The sequence below is a fragment of the Nilaparvata lugens genome, chromosome 2, assembly GCF_014356525.2.
Source record: "Nilaparvata lugens isolate BPH chromosome 2, ASM1435652v1, whole genome shotgun sequence".
NCBI lineage: Eukaryota > Metazoa > Arthropoda > Insecta > Hemiptera > Delphacidae > Nilaparvata > Nilaparvata lugens.
In genome coordinates this window covers 49,191,354-49,207,856 of record NC_052505.1, presented here as the reverse complement: position 1 = coordinate 49,207,856, position 16,503 = coordinate 49,191,354, and the positions used below count along the sequence as shown (strand labels likewise).

At 33.2% G+C, this 16,503-nt stretch overlaps 1 protein-coding gene across 4 annotated transcripts in view; it reads left to right on the top strand.

Annotated features, from left to right (window-relative positions):
- The window catches only part of LOC111049448 (tyrosine-protein kinase Src42A), an 88,705-nt gene extending 75,334 nt beyond the window's left edge, over positions 1-13,371 (top strand). For 2 of the 4 annotated variants that reach the window (XM_022335531.2, XM_039421410.1), the window contains exons 4-8: positions 953-1,121; positions 3,431-3,589; positions 4,043-4,221; positions 5,375-5,531; positions 7,326-13,012. In XM_022335531.2, coding sequence (XP_022191223.1) covers positions 953-1,121; positions 3,431-3,589; positions 4,043-4,221; positions 5,375-5,531; positions 7,326-7,534 — 873 coding nt within the window. In that variant the 3' untranslated portion in view covers positions 7,535-13,012. Of the gene's footprint in view, positions 1-952; positions 1,122-3,430; positions 3,590-4,042; positions 4,222-5,374; positions 5,532-7,325 lie in introns of all 4 variants that reach the window. The other 2 variants (XM_039421409.1, XM_039421411.1) reach the window with 2 other exon arrangements.
- The last annotated feature ends 3,132 nt before the right edge of the window (positions 13,372-16,503 follow it).

Here is a 16,503-nt window from a genome sequence, read left to right as displayed (position 1 = left end):
TTTCTAGTTCTATAGATGTTGAGCAGTGTGAATGCAATTTTTTTCCATCCAAAAACACTCTCATGTTGTTTACCTAATAATCTTGCATGTTGTAATGACTTTTAGTGTTATAATATTATTCTATCAGTATTTCTTTCATTTGCTCAAATACAAGTAATTATTTGAGTTTCTTTTACTCATTAAAAATAGAAATGTTATAATATAATGTTCTTTGATTGAGAATCATTTTCCCCGAGCTCCAACATTCATATTAAAATTTATTCTTCAAACGCATTACTCAGGTTTCATAATACAGTCAGAATATGCATTCACCGATTTTAACTAATATAATATTTGAATTATACTTTTTTTACGAAAAGATAGATCAGTAAATTACCATCCCAACTATAAATCCTTGACGCCTCAAGCTTTTGAAACTCACCCCTAATTTATTTCAAATTAATTTTTTCCTCTCAAGTTTTGATTCTGAAATAATGCTCGTCAAAAATAGTTGGCAGACGTCGTGAAGGCCATTGCTGTAAATTTATTAGCCTACTTAATATTTTCTCAAAATCATATTTTACCAAATTGCATTATTTTATGTTTGCATGTATCAAAATCTTCATATGAAAGATAATGCCTTCTCTAGATAGCTAGAATTGAAGTTACTTTTCATTGGTTAAGAAGATGCCCTACTCAGACTTATTCAAATTTATTTGGAAACAGTTCTCTATTTTCCTATGGAAATTGCCCGTTAATATGATGTTTGTTATAAAATATTATATGTATTAAATTTACTTTGCTTAAACCTGTTGAATGCGGTCCTAGTATATTGCAGGCTTTATTTTTGCTGCTTATTTTTTTCTATTGCGTTAGTGTATATTGAATTTAGTTAACTTGTAAATGAATTTTGCACTCATCTTTGTAAAGGCGCCAAAATTAATATTGATTGATTTGCAATAAATTGTTGTAGATCGAAAAGCCGGTTACAGGAGGTCTGTCTCACAGCACCAGGGACCAATGGGAGATTGATCGCTCCTCTTTGAAGTTTGTGCGCAAACTCGGTCACGGCCAGTTCGGTGAAGTCTGGGAGGGACTCTGGAACAACACTACTCCTGTTGCAATTAAAACTCTCAAACCTGGTAAGTTCGACATCACTTCAGGTGGTTTCAAAGTTACTGCGAAGTATCTAATCATACATTTCACAACCAAGCATGAACTATGCTGGTGGCCAACATATTATTGTACAAGAAATTGAAACGTAAGGTTGACAGATGGTTTTCAAAGATCTTACAAATTTGAAGATATCAATAAAACATATTAAATGCAAACAAATGCAATGCGATTGAAAGTTTTGAGCATAAACCGATTGTGCTTTTTCTGTAGTCTATATTATAATTGTACTTGATGTCATAGAAAAGTAAAAAGTGGAGATTTCTGTTGGTATAAGCAAAAACAAAATATGCTGCTACAGAGTATATTTGAAAATTCCATTTCAAAATGAAAGGATGCTGAAGACTATAGAATCATTCCAAAAGTTGACAAGAAGCCAGTGGCGGCTCGTCCTATGTGTTCAATGGTTTATTGAACCCCAGAATTGAATCAACTTCCTATAGAATGATGAATTTGCAACTCAAATAATTATATTTCTATTTTATACTCATGAAATTACATCACAACATTTTTCATCTACGTAAAATTAACGTCGATGTTTTGCGGCCGGTGCCGGAGTGGCTTGCTTGAAACAGCACCGAATGGCATGACGCGACGGGTGGTGGTGGAAAGCAGTGTTCATTCCCCAATCTGAACCCAAAAAACAGGGCTGGGCTAGGTAGTGGAACGGAGGAGGGGAATCGGTTTGCTAGCACGAATTTGGTTCACAATCCTGCCTGAACCAAGTTTCACGAGTTCATCCGAGAGTAGCTGAACCTAGCCGAGGCAAGTGAAGCATTCGGTAAACCTCGGAATGAATCGTGAGTATTCGTGATATGATACGGATTCAGTATCAGTGCCATCTTGAAGTTGCTCATAACCAATAAATTCAAATTTGGTGGCAGTAAACAGTAAAAAAGCGGTAAACAAGAAGTAGCCTAAGCGTGACAGTTTTGAGGATACACGGTACGGTTTCGGGTATACACCTTATACAGTTGTGATAGATTTCACTGCATTTTTCGTTATATAATTTTTTTTTGCATGTTGAAGAATATAGTAATTTCTAGTGTGTTTCGTGTATTCGTGAGTATTTCTAGTATGTCCATTTTCTTTTAGTGAGAGTGTGAATATAATTTATTGTTAGGTACCGTAACAGCATTTTGATGAAGAAATATGAATAAGGTTCATTATTTTTTAAAGACAAACATTATTAATATTGAGGATAGGTGTAAAATAAAAAATGATGGTAGACCAACTCCCGAAGTAAAAATCAAATAAGAAAAATATGATCAGGACAAAAAATCTATATTTGTAAAAATATGCTTAATCTTTGGGGGGGGGGGTAATTCCTTAAGGTGCGTACAGACTTTCGCTCTGCTCCGCAATCGAACGTCACTAGAGCAGATCGATTGATGATCGACCGGGGAGCAAGAGTGGAACGCGAGAAGAGCTAACATCTCCCGTAACGTTCATGATCGGAGCGAGGGCGGAGCGTGTTGGAGGCGCATATATCTGTACGCACCTTTGAAATTATTATTGATTACCTTTACACTTGATTATGCTCAATACTCTATATCCTCTTGACCTTTCTCCCCAATAGATCATGAGGTTGAACCCCCAAGCTAAAAGATCACGAGCCGCCACTGCAAGAAACATATTTGTAATAAATTAATTCTTACTTGCAATGCACTGCTACGTTTCATCATGACGAACTAGCTCTCATCATGATGAAGACGAAAACATATTTGTTGGCTTGCAGTTGTAAAGGAACAAGAAATTTAAAGTAGTATAATTTGAGGTGAAAGTCAATAATTAAATTTTACTCACTTTATTCAGTTTACATACTATCCTCTATTGAAGAAATCATTGAGAAAGAATTTTAATTTTGTTCACATTTGGATTTTTGAGAATTCTTGTATAATTTTTTCTTGGTGATTTAGTAACTTTTTATGAACTGTGAACTTCTTGCCATTTCTTCTATCTAGAAGACTTGCTATATTTTGTAATAAGAATTGGATAGCTTCCATACTCCCTATTTAGGGCTATATACAGATCAACCCAAAACTACTGAACAAGATGCAAATTTTAAGATTTCAAATAATTTCACAATATCAAGAAAGCAACAATGTTAAGTACAGTAGTGATCAGATTTTACTGTGATCAAAATGCACATACCTGACATACTCAATCTTTTCATACAAAAATCTCCTACTAAATTCAATAGGTACCGGTAATAGTTATGCCAAAAAATTTTTTTAGTTTTACTTGCATAGTTAGTGACTTATTTATATGTTACCAGGTACCATGGATCCAAAGGATTTCCTCGCTGAGGCACAAATAATGAAGAAATTACGGCATACAAAGTTGATTCAACTGTATGCTGTGTGTACAATGGAGGAGCCCATATACATCATAACCGAACTCATGAAAAACGGAAGTTTGCTTGACTATCTTCAAGGTAAGCTTCAGTTGCTTTTGCACTTTCCATATATTTCATGAGAAGATTAAGTCCACCAAACTTTTGAAAATTTGATTCAAGGTGACTGACTGATGGAAAAAGCTAGATTATTCTCAATATTTTGCTAATAACACTCTTTTGAAATAAAGTCAGTGATGTTAATATGATTTCATGAGTTATATGTAAGAGGTCAGTTTTAATCTCCCATAAGACATGTATAGGAAATGGAATCCGGTAAAGCATGACGTCATGCCAAATAGAAACGATCATAAAAAAGTGTGTGAACTACCGACGAACGTTCATAGCTGGCATCGAGCTGCATACAATCTTATCTCTGCAGGTCCTAACTGTTGACACATTTATAAGTCTTCTATCTTATTTTGATCGTTGAATGTAGCAATATACTCTAATTAAACTAAGTTAACGAAATGTCAATGACTGATTTATTTGCAGGCAAAGGAAGAGTTTTGAAATTACCACAGTTGATCGACATGGCAGCTCAGATAGCTGCAGGAATGGCCTACCTGGAGTCTCAGAACTACATCCATCGCGACCTGGCAGCTCGGAATGTCCTCGTTGGAGATGGAACCATCGTCAAAATAGCCGATTTCGGTTTGGCTAGGCTCATCAAGGTCAGTTGTAGTTTAGTAAGCTATCAACCTCTCTTTTTATTTAATCAAACTAGTTATGAAAGGAATAAATGTGAACTTTAACTTGGTTCTAGAGCTTATGATTCTTTCTAAAGCTCCATTTTGATCAACTGTGAATAGAGAAAATGAATAACATGCAAACAATTTTTTTATAATTCACTTTTGAATAATTACACATAATTCATGCTAAATTAAGTTTTCTATAAAACATAAGATAGTTTCTTTACATACATTACCTTCTTTATATAGTTTCTTGGACTTTTGACCTTAGTCCGACCGCTGTAAGAAGGGATCGGGAATAGCCTATTGATAGAATCTTATGTTATGAAACACAAACAGCCCTGTTCTTTCTCTCTTGCTATGACAGGAACATGAATGGATAGTCTGGATAATTAGGTAGAGGGTAGTTTTAGACTTCAGCCCATGAGCTGAAATTTGGAAGCAAGTAGAACAAGCCATTCTCTTGGGTCCCTTGTCGTTTTTTACAGCGGCCGAACTATTAATGGCAGTGTAGTACATTTAACTGAAAAATTAGCATTCAATTTTTTAAATAGATTGTTACTATAGTTCCTGGTTTTTTGTAGATGGCATTTTTAATCTCATTTCATGGCCTTTTTCAGTCGCAAAATACAGTCTTGCCAATGTTGAATATAAACTATTCACAATATTTTCTGAAAACGTGTATATTCACGTTAATTAATTTCTTATTTGTAAAATAACACCAAAGTACCATTTTTGAGATATTTTTAATATAAAATAACAAATTAAAAACAACTAGTTTTGATGCTTACATAATTTTCAAATTTCTGTTTCACATATATATTAACATTATATAATATCTAAAGTATTAGTTTGAAATTAGTTGCAGTTTTCCATTATTAATTGAAGCTTGTAGATTTGTAGCTTTAGAGACCCTAATCCGCTTATTCAATGTTTCCTGTGTTGAATTGAATTGAATTTATTTTTATTACATAATATCCAAAGTATTTATTCACAAAAATCAACGAAATAAGTAATGGCCAGAAACAGGTATAAAATCAATTCATAACTCATTTTTGACGGAATTTCTAATATATTTTTTATAAAACCACTTTTTGACTGTATTTGTAAAAGTGTGATTGTTGACTGGTTACAGGAGGATGAGTACGAGGCACGGGTCGGCGCCCGCTTCCCGATCAAGTGGACTGCGCCCGAGGCGGCCAACTACAGCAAGTTCTCCATCAAATCCGACGTCTGGTCGTTCGGCATCCTCCTCACCGAACTGGTTACCTACGGCCGCATACCTTATCCAGGTCAACTACATTATTTTCATTCACTTAATATCCTTAAAAGACCTATTGTTCCTATATTCTAGCCCTAGACTCCTTCTTCTGAAAATAGGATAACTTAATTATTCTTCCTCTTGTTCTTGTTATCGTTTTTTTTCTTGAGTTTCTAAAATTTTTATTCATTCATTTATCCAATGATGCATTAAACACAATTCATTTAAATGATTGGGGAAGGACCAACATGCACAGGCACAAAAGTGTTCCCTCCCCGAATTTAGATTCATACACTTGGACTAGTGTTATTTTTCATTCACTTTTTAATTTGATTCCAATTTTGAGTGAAAACACTTGAAAATAAGAAATTTTGCATGTAGATTGTTTAAAACTCAAATTGATTGACGAAATTACACTCACTAATCACTATTGATTTATGATGGTATGTAGATGAGCTAGTTCATCCGATAATGCGTCCTTTTTCATGTTCCGGCCCGAGACATCACCTTTTTGATGTTCTCTTGCCTCCAGTTCCCTAGGGAACGGATTATTGAGGTTCTACTGTGACTACATAGTGAATCATCCATTCCATTTTTCAACAGAACTGTGAAATCTAAAATATGAAATAATACGACTCCCTCCCTGAAATCGCCAATAGAATAATGAGTGCAAATAGAACTTACTTCCGTTACAAGCACATCTTCTGCTCAAGACTCCCGTAGCATTAAACTGAAACTCTATAGAACTCTTATCCGGCCTATTGCTACTTACGGATGTGAAGCATGGGCACTTCTCATGAATGACGTAAAAGCTCTCGGAGTCTTCGAACGATAAATTATCAGAAGAATATGGGGACCCATAAGAACAGCTGAAGGTTGGGTCATTCGAAGTAATGAAGAGATAAATAACATACTTGGAAAGGAAAATATAATACGTTTCATAAAGTCGCAACGGAAACACTGGCTTGGACATGTTGAGAGGATGAATAGAGAAAGGTTGCCAAAGGCCATATTGGAAGCAAGAATTGAAGGCACAAGAAGAAGAGGGAGACCAAGGAGAAGGTGGCTGGAAGATGTGGAGAGAGATCTGCGATTGTTGGGAATAAGGGGATGGAAGAGAGTTGCTGGTGATAGAGACAGATGGAAAGGAATTGTCATAGAAGCCAAGGTCCACATACGACTGTAGTGATAAAGGAAGAAGAAGACGACTCCCTCCCTTGTGAAAATTGCACCATAATCAGCATGCGCTGTCACCCTTCAGCTCTCCAGTTGAGCGTTTTGTCAACTACAATGAAAAATTTCCTGATTCGCTTTGTATATCTAATTTTTCAAACAGATTAAATTCTAAAATGATCAAATAATTAAAAATAATACAGTAACCTTCCAGCATATTATTATTTAAAATCAAAAACTCTTTTCTAATAAACTAATTTTTTTATATATATTTTGGATTGAAAATGTTGTTTGTTTTTTGAATTGTAAAATGTTCTTTTAATACATGATTAACCTAGATTTTTATTAGACGTGACAAGATGTTATATATGTTGATCAATAAAATCTATTCTATTCTACTGTATATCTATTTAGTATAAATTTGAAAAGGGACTGTTTTGGGCATAAGGGACAGTTGTTGTGACTTCTCATATACAAGTTTAATAATTATTGTATATGACTAATAAATAATCTTTCCTAACATAACCTCAACCTCTCCCTTACTTATCCGTTTGCTCTCTCCTCGTATAACACGTCTCGGATGCGTTGTGCGCATGCTCAGAATTCTCTCTGTCGAGGATGATTGTGTAGTAATGATTGATTTATGTTTTAGGAATGACGAACGCGGAAGTGCTGCACCAAGTGGAGCATGGCTACCGCATGCCTTGTCCGCCGAGCTGCCCGACTGCACTCTACGACATCATGCTCGAGTGCTGGCACAAGGACCCCATGAAGCGACCCACCTTCGAGACGCTGCAGTGGAAGCTCGAGGACTTCTTCACCCTGGAGGGCTCCGAGTACAAAGAGGCGTCCGCCTACTGAGAACACGCCCACCTCCCGAACTGGAATCGTCTGCGCATGCCCTTGCCGCCTCACTAAACCTAGTTTAGCCGAACAATCGGTTAGCGTCTTTTCATTCGTTTACTTTAGCTAGCTGATCAATTATATTCTTTTCATTCGTTAGTTAGCTGCAGTGGCGAAGCTACTAGTCTAGGAACACTAAAGCTTACGGCTTACTTCTTTCAGAGCTGTATAATTCATCAGATCATTACACTCATCCATTGTATAATTATCAAGAAATAAGCAATTATGCTAAAGGTTCAACAAATTAAAGATAAAATTCCGGAATTGAAAAAGGATTTGGTTTCATTATTGTTGAGTAAACCAAAGCAAACCGCCAAAACCGAGTTGTAGGTTAAGAAAAAGACACGAGCCACAAACCAACTGATTTATTTGAAATATTGAAATCTTCAAATTTTGAAAAGCATCGATGTTTGAAGTTGATTGCTTCGATGTCGACCGTTGGATACATCGAGATCTAGACATCGATACGGACGGAACTCGAACTATGAACACAGTTGTAGAGAGCTGCTGAGAGCCTAGACTCCAAGTCCTACTTCGTAGCTATGGTGCTACGTCACGTTGTCATAGCAACCATACAATACGCCACGCCCATTATGAATGAATTGAGAGTCTAATAAGTAAGAGACTCATCATGTTGAATGAATAGATAGCCAGTCGGCTCATCGGCTGTCGGCCAGACAGAGAGCCACAAAACAGTTTGGAAGGCGGTCTGGCCAGCTCTTATCCAAGTTTGCAATGAAATATATGCGTACTAATAGAAAATAATATAACCACATCAATCATAATTAATTTTGGGGAGTCTCAGACTCTTAGATTCCCCTTTAGCTTCGCCACTGGTTAGCTGATCAATTGGTTAGCGCCTTTTTTTTATTTGTTCACATCAGTTAGCTAACCTATTCAAGTTAGCACTTTGTGTTTCGTTTACATCACATCTTAAGGAGTCTGAAATCTGGTAGCTCAACTGAAAAAGGTCTGGTCGTGACCATTTCTAATTTAATACCGCAGTTTAAGGTCCGTATTAGACTATCAAATATTTTATAAAAAATAATTTTTACTGTATATAATATATAACATGTGAATGTTTGATGGTCTGATACCAGCTTTATTAAAGAACCGCTCATCAGATATTTGATGAACAATAGTTGAAAATCTTTTTAAAATTTTCTTCCAATATTCTATGAAATATTGAAATATTCATATGGGGTTCGAGAAATATTGTATATTGGGATTTCAAGGAGAATGGTAACGTTGCATAACTAGATAGGTTCTGACAACTCTTTACTCCTAGTTGAAACATTACCATCATGAACTACATCAAACACTAGTTCATGATGGAAATTGTTAAGTGAGTAAATTTGAAATAAATAGGTTGAAATAACCTAAATTCAATCAAAACCTTGATAAAATATTTCAATCTTGTAAAATATATCTGACATCTTATAGATATCTGGAGATCTTCGAATGCTCAACTTTAGTCTTTCATCAGTTGAGAGTGAGAGGGAGCATTATAACACCATTTTCTCTAAAAGAGAGAGTGAAAGCGTCATCTACTACTATCACTTGAAGGAGATAACTGTAGACTACACTGTAATAATAACAGTTATCTCTTACATTACTCTATTAATTGTCGATTGGCAAATCACCAATCTCAACCACATTAAATCATTAGTATTTTTTGACTATTAATAAATTGGTAATAATTACCAATTCAACTACTTAGTTAATTAATATTCAACTACTTAGTTGGTAAGTCACCAAAAAATGCATAAAATCACTGTATACTAATGTCTTTTATCGTTAAGATTTTACCCAAGTGTTCATTCTTCCAGGAAGTTCAAAGCGCTAGGTCTTTTATTTTTATTTTGTGCGCTACTTGTAAAACATAATACGATTTCAGACTCCATGACGCTATTACTTTTTTCATTTTTATTCTTCGGATTATTTTTAACTTACTTTCGGATTCTTATCTAAGTTACTATTTGACTTTTTCATTTATATTTCGGACATTCAACTAGAATATTGTATTTATATTTTCCTAGTTTCAATGAACGTGAACTATAATTGCATTTAATGTTTCCGTTGGTTGCCCTTCTACTGGTTCTTGGTTACTTCTAATTATTTGTGGCTTCAGTTGAGCTGAGATGATGTGGCATAAAGGACTTGACGAATTCGGGAAAGGTGGGAAACAAACAATGAACATTACGGTCTACCTAAAAAACTTTTACTAGATAACATAGATTACCTATTTGAATCGTATTTGATATAGTGTAATAGTTTTAAAAAATATCAGCATTTTATAATAATTGAATACTTCAATGAACAAGTTTGTCAGTTTCCTAAATATCTTCACTTAAAATAGGTAATGAAAAATTATTGTCCATATTGTTGCTTTATTGAATTTGGTCATTTTTGCTTGTAATAAGGTAATTAATTACCTCTCCAGCTGTGCTATTTGAAAATATTTTTGTTACTGCAATACTTCATCTTGAGTTGTTCTCTTATCCAAAACAACAAAAATTATTCTTTAATAATATTACAGTCAGTATATAAGAATTGGAGCAATATTTCACAAATACATTATCACAATTCGTAATATCATACAGTATAGTAAATTTAAATGGTGTAAATTGTATCTTATAAAATAATCAATTCTGCTTAATACATCAACATTTCATTATTCAGTTTTAAAGCCTCTGAGTTATTATATTTGTCAGCTAGTCATAAGAATTTTCTCAATGAAGGATTTAGTGAATTCTGTGATACACTATTCATGTTTGATAAATTTTTCAGTCGAATGAAATGAAAATCAGAATCACGTATCAGTTCAATTGCGTTAATATTATTTCAATCAAATAACAAATGTTAATGTATAATAAACTCACACACAGTACTCTTCATACAAGATGTTTTTTTATAGTTTTTCACAACTAATTGAATTGCAATTTCCACTTTGAATTACCCAAGTCACATGATGAATATGCTTTTAAAAATGGCTAGTAAATCCATAAGAATGTTTAATCGTTGAAGCCTATTAATCATGAATTACTGTAAATATATGAATAAAATTACATTAATGAAATAATTATTATACTAAGTTATCAGGAATTGGCAATGAAATAACTCTTGCAATTACATCAACAGAACAATTATTTTATATTATTCTCTCATAATATCAAGAAAATGTGATAAAATAATTAAATTTCCAAATAATATTGCATTTATAATTCAATGATTGGAATGATCCATATAACATCGCCTAGAACAAAAGTGTATTGTTTGTAGCACAGTTTTTATATTGTTTGTAATTATTGTAGATAAAATGAGAACTATTGTTCGAATAGCATTTAATACGCATGTCATTTCGCGAATTATGCATTTGATTTTCAGCCAATTTTCAACTGTATTTTTTTTTTTTTTAATATATAATTAAATATTTGGATTTCTAAGAAATTATTTTTGAACTCAGTTATGACATTGAAGTTCTTCAACAATTTGCTAAGAAGTTTCTTTCTTTTTTACTCATTGGTTCAATAATGATTTGAATGTCTTTCCTGAAAGTACAAAATGCAATTTAGTGCATTAGTAAATACAAATAAATGTGTAAAATGATGTTAAATAAATAAAAATTAATATTCTACTTATTCTCGACTCTCATCTAAAATCTTATCATAATTCGGAGCTTACATGCATGATAATGTAGATAACCTGAATGTATCCTATAAGTAGTCTTTTTTGAATAATAGTTGTGCAATTAGTTTGGTGGAATTCGTAAAAATTGGAGTGATTGCAGGCTTTTATATTCCAGTGTGGTCTCATTAGAAAAATTGCATAGTGTAAGTTCTAAAAATTTAATACATTGTTTGCGGAAAAATTTCGTGTATTTTTCTTAAAAGTGAACAGTGGCCTACATTTTCTCAATCACATATTCATTTTTATTTACCCAGAAAATCTTTTACGCACATTCAAGAAAGGATTAATGAAATATAATACGTCCGAACTTAATTAGAATTTATCATTTTTTTCAGTGACTGTCACAATATGTCAAATGTCAAAATATGAAATTGATTATATTTTTTTTAATGTGAGAATTTGATACCAGAGTCACTGAATACCATTAATAGCATGGTATATTTTCATTTTAAATAGATTTCCAGTCTCCTATCTCAAATTAAATACTTTGATCTTAATCATCAATTGTGACGATTTCCGTTAATCTTTTAAAAAATAATAGAGAACATTTAACATTAGTTCTCCTTTAGGCTACTGATTGATGAAATCGGTTTTACACACTTGTAAACATTATGTAAAATCTCCTTTTTTATTTTCTAAATTCAAATGTACCTAATTGATACAGCAAGAATAGGTTACTATTGTAAATACAAAAGTTGAGTAATATAGCTAGTTGACTTTTTCTGTTCAAGACTCTGTCAATAAAAGAACACAAACTGAATCAATTTTCTTGAAATTTTTAGTAAATTAAAGACTAGCAGTCTATTTTTTCATATAGTATATAAAATGCATATTAACTAATATATTATGTCAATATGTAATATCTATATACTTGCATATAGAATAAAATAAACTAATATAGCAGTCTATTCTAATAGACTGCTAATCTTAAATTTATTAAAAAATGTAATCGAATTAGTAATTGCGGTTTGTGATGGAATCCGAAATTGATAAATGAATATGTGTTCGTGTGCAAAAAACGCAAGTACTGAATGATTGATTGTTTGTGTATGTAGTAGTGTGGCTCAAGAATGTTAGTTTTGATTGCAACGCACAAAATAATTGAGTGTTTCATGAAAAGCAGATTTTAATAACTAAATTGTAATCATACTTTCAATCTATTTAGTATCTATTTATATAAATATTGTATTACTCCTTCTATAGAAGTGTTGATAAATTATGTGACTGGGCTCTAGTACAGTATTTTTATATGTATTCTGTATAGTTACATCACAATCTTGCAGAATTTTCAGATATATTATGCAAATCTCTAAAGCATTCTATTTAATTACTGTGTGCGGAAAATGAGTTTGACTCCTTTATTGCAATAATGTAATTTTTCTATAATTTCCAATATTGGCTTTTGAATTAGCATCGAAATAGTGTGAATCAACTACAGAGAAGTTTTATTTTTTTCTCTTAAAGCTCTGATCCTTGATGGCATAGCATTTATTCCTAAGTTGAATATTTATATATTTGTTTCATATTAGTTGATCGAATGCAAATTTATTTATTGATAGGTTGATATTTCACTGGATGTTTTATTACAAAATTTGAGTTACTTTATTGAAGATCATCCTGTACACTAGACATGCATTGCATAACTCGGGTCGCTAAGTGATAATAATACATGTCTACCTTTTGGAATAATTATAAAGCAATAACATTATTGACTTCATCCTTTTATAAATAAAGTGATGTGAACTATTTGTTAGTGTAATTTGTACCTTGGCTGAAATAATTATTTATTTTAAAGGTAGCCTACCTTATTTTCTATTTATTTTATCTCAGAAAGTTGTCTTATAACCACATCTACCAACTTTCTGTGATCATTCGTTTTTATATTAGAACAAAATACTTATTCAAATAAAACACGTTTATTGAGCTTAGATGAGAAGCATGTAAATTCTTTGTATAAAATATATTTTTATTAACTATATTGTCTGGCATTCATTAGTGTTATAGTTCATCATTCTTCGACTGATTATAATGTTGAAGAGATCATTGTAAATACGATTATACCTACCTAGCCTATATAATGAATAAATCTTTATTATGAAAATGAATTTTACGTATATATTAATTGTCTATCCTATCCTAGTTCTAGTGAAAAAGTTAATTTTCTAGTAAAAATAATATTGATACACTTAGGCCCGTATGCAGATTCTCGGTTTAAACGGAGAAATGTCAGCTGTTCGTTAAAACCCTGTAAGAAACATTATGATAAATGAAACTATATCTACAAGTAATGGACGGGACACACATAACAGCACCGAGCCCGCGCCGCTGTGCGGCCGAGTGTCGGACGTACTATGGCGAGTGAGAAAACAAATGCTTTCAAACGTGTAGGGACACATACTACCGCACCGCGTCAGCACCGTCACCGTGTTTGTCACCCGAGCCGTGCCCGCGCCGTCACCGACTAGTTCAGTCTCCTTTTTGACGGTGACGGTGCGGGCTCGTTTAACATAGAGAGTGAAAAACTTATTGAAGAGATACGGAATTTTCCAATTTTGTAGGATCAAAGTGATGGGAAATATGGTTGAACGGAAAAATAAATTAAACCAGAAGTAAAAGTAGAACCAAATAAGTTAAGCAAAGGGTATAATAGAAATAATATAATAAATAATGAAATAAAAAAAGTATAAAAGAAGGAACCCATGACTGTGTCTTGAATTTTAAATTTAAAACTAATTACGTGTAGATACAGAAGGCAGAACATAACAATTTTATTGCTGATATATATTTCGAAAACATGACTGATTGTGGTAATGTTATGCACTGAAATATATACCAGCACTATGATTCTCATCTTCTGTGTCTACAGGTAATTAGTTTAAAATTGAAAAATATAAATTTAAATAGGATGTAACAATAAGCTTTAATAGTGTTACATATTATTATTATTAAACAATAGTTTAACACATTCAGAAATCAGACCACACAGAACTGAGACAGTAGCACTACAGAACTGAGACACTGCTGCCGCACAGATATGTGTGTTCTACTACCATCACGTCGGCGCGGGCTCGGTGCGGTTATATGTGTCACGGCCTTAAACGTGGTTTAGCGTTAAATGTATTGTTAGCATATGGCCCTGAAAGGAAAACATACTATGTAAGAAGCCTAGACTAAAGCGTATAACAATCTAACAAGACAAATTCTAGTTTAGACAGGAACAAATTTGTGCTATTTTGTTCAAGTGTCAATAATTCTACACTTCATATAATTTTGAAAAAAAAAAAAATAATGGAGAGGGTCAAAACTTAGTGGAGCGGTGGAGGTAGCGGGTGGCGGAAACAGTTTATTATAGTGAGCTTCACGTTATCAAGTCAGCACCTGGTTAACATTGGTTTGCTTGGTGCAACCCAATGTACCTAGAATATACAAGGTAGTGGCCACGAAAAGATGCGCAGTAACAGATCCAAACCAGCTGGTCGGTGTGACGCCATTGGTGCTCTAAAAATCTATTCTTCCTATCTTTTCAATGTTAAATTGAGCAACTTTGTAAGTCTTTTTCTCAAAAAGTACATAAATTTCAAGTCCCATCGAAATTCCCTACGATTCATACAATATTTATCTTCAATATTTCTAGAAATTTAATACTTTTGGACGGCTGGATCTTTTAGAATGATCGATTTTTGTAAAAGCCTGCACATCGAATACCTATTGCTCTCTTATTGAAAATTAACATGCTTTCCCTGGCTCTTTTGTAATTCAATTACTCAATGCTAATGAATTTGATAAATCGATCTTTGAATAAGGAATTAAAAAGGTGAAAACATTGATTAAAGTTTAATATTATTTCTCTCAAAATCCTTGATATCTTGTCTGTGTAGCCTACTGTATATTACATAGAATCAGTAGAACATCTTGCCGGTTCAACATCTTTAATCCTTTAGGAGTGCACTCTTAATTCAGGAAGAAAAATGATAAACACATATCCACATACTTTAACCAGGCGATAGTTGTGTGTTACGGTCATATACAAAATTTATCTTTATTTTTCTCGAACAGCTTTGTAAGTCTTCTACAAAAGTACATAACTTTCAAGTCCCACCGACATCTACGATTTCTACAATATTTAACTTCATTTTTACTTTCCTTGCCCTACTACCGTAGGTAAGGAAAGTATTGCATTCCAAAAAAAATTAAGGTACCCCAATTTCAAGTTTTCTATACGTTTCAAGGTCCCCTGAGTCCAAAAACATGATTTTTGGGTATTGGCCTGTGTGTGTGTGTATGTCTGTGAACATGATAACTCCATTTCTAATTAACCGATTGACTTGAAATTTTAAACTTAAGGTCCTTTTACCATGAGGACCCGACAATAAGAAATTCAATAAAATTCAATTCAAGATGGCGGAAAAAATGGCGGATAATTACTAAAAAACAATGTTTTTCACGTTTTTCTAAAAAAACGGCTCTAAAGATTTTCTTCAAATTTATACCATGGATAGCAGCTATTCATAGGCCCTATCAACTGACATGAGTCTCATTTCTGGAAAAATTGCAGGAGCTCCGTAATATTCTTGAGAAAAATGGCGGATAATTACTGAAAAACCATGTTTTTCGCGGTTCTCTCGAAAACGGCTCTAACGATTTTCTTCAAATTTATATATACCATAGATAGATATTTATAAGCCCTATCAACTGACATGAGTCTCATTTCTGGGAAAATTGCAGGAGCTCCGTAATATTCTTGAGAAAAATGGCGGATGATTACTAAAAAACCATGTTTTTCACGGTTTTCTCTAAAACGGCTCCAAGGATTTTCTTCAAATTCATACCAGATAGCTACGGTATTTATAAGCCTTATCAACTGACATGAGTCTCATTTCTGGGAAAATTGCAGGAGCTCCGTAATATTCTTGAGAAAAATGGCGAATGGTTACTAAAAAACCATGCTTTTCACGATTTTCTCAAAAATGACGACCGATTTATTTCAAATTCATACCTTCTATACTTATTTATCAGCTCTATCAACTGGCATGAGTTTTTCCTGGGAAACTAATGGGGTCCACCCCATCCTTGAGAAATGGACTTTGTATATTCCTTCTCGTGCATGAGGTAGGTAGGTAGAGCAGTTCATAAAAAGAACACATACTTAGTCGAGATATTTCATCTGTAGAACAGCTGTTTTGACGACTTTTAAAAAAATCATCGAATTTCACAATTCACACAAAGGATAAAGTACT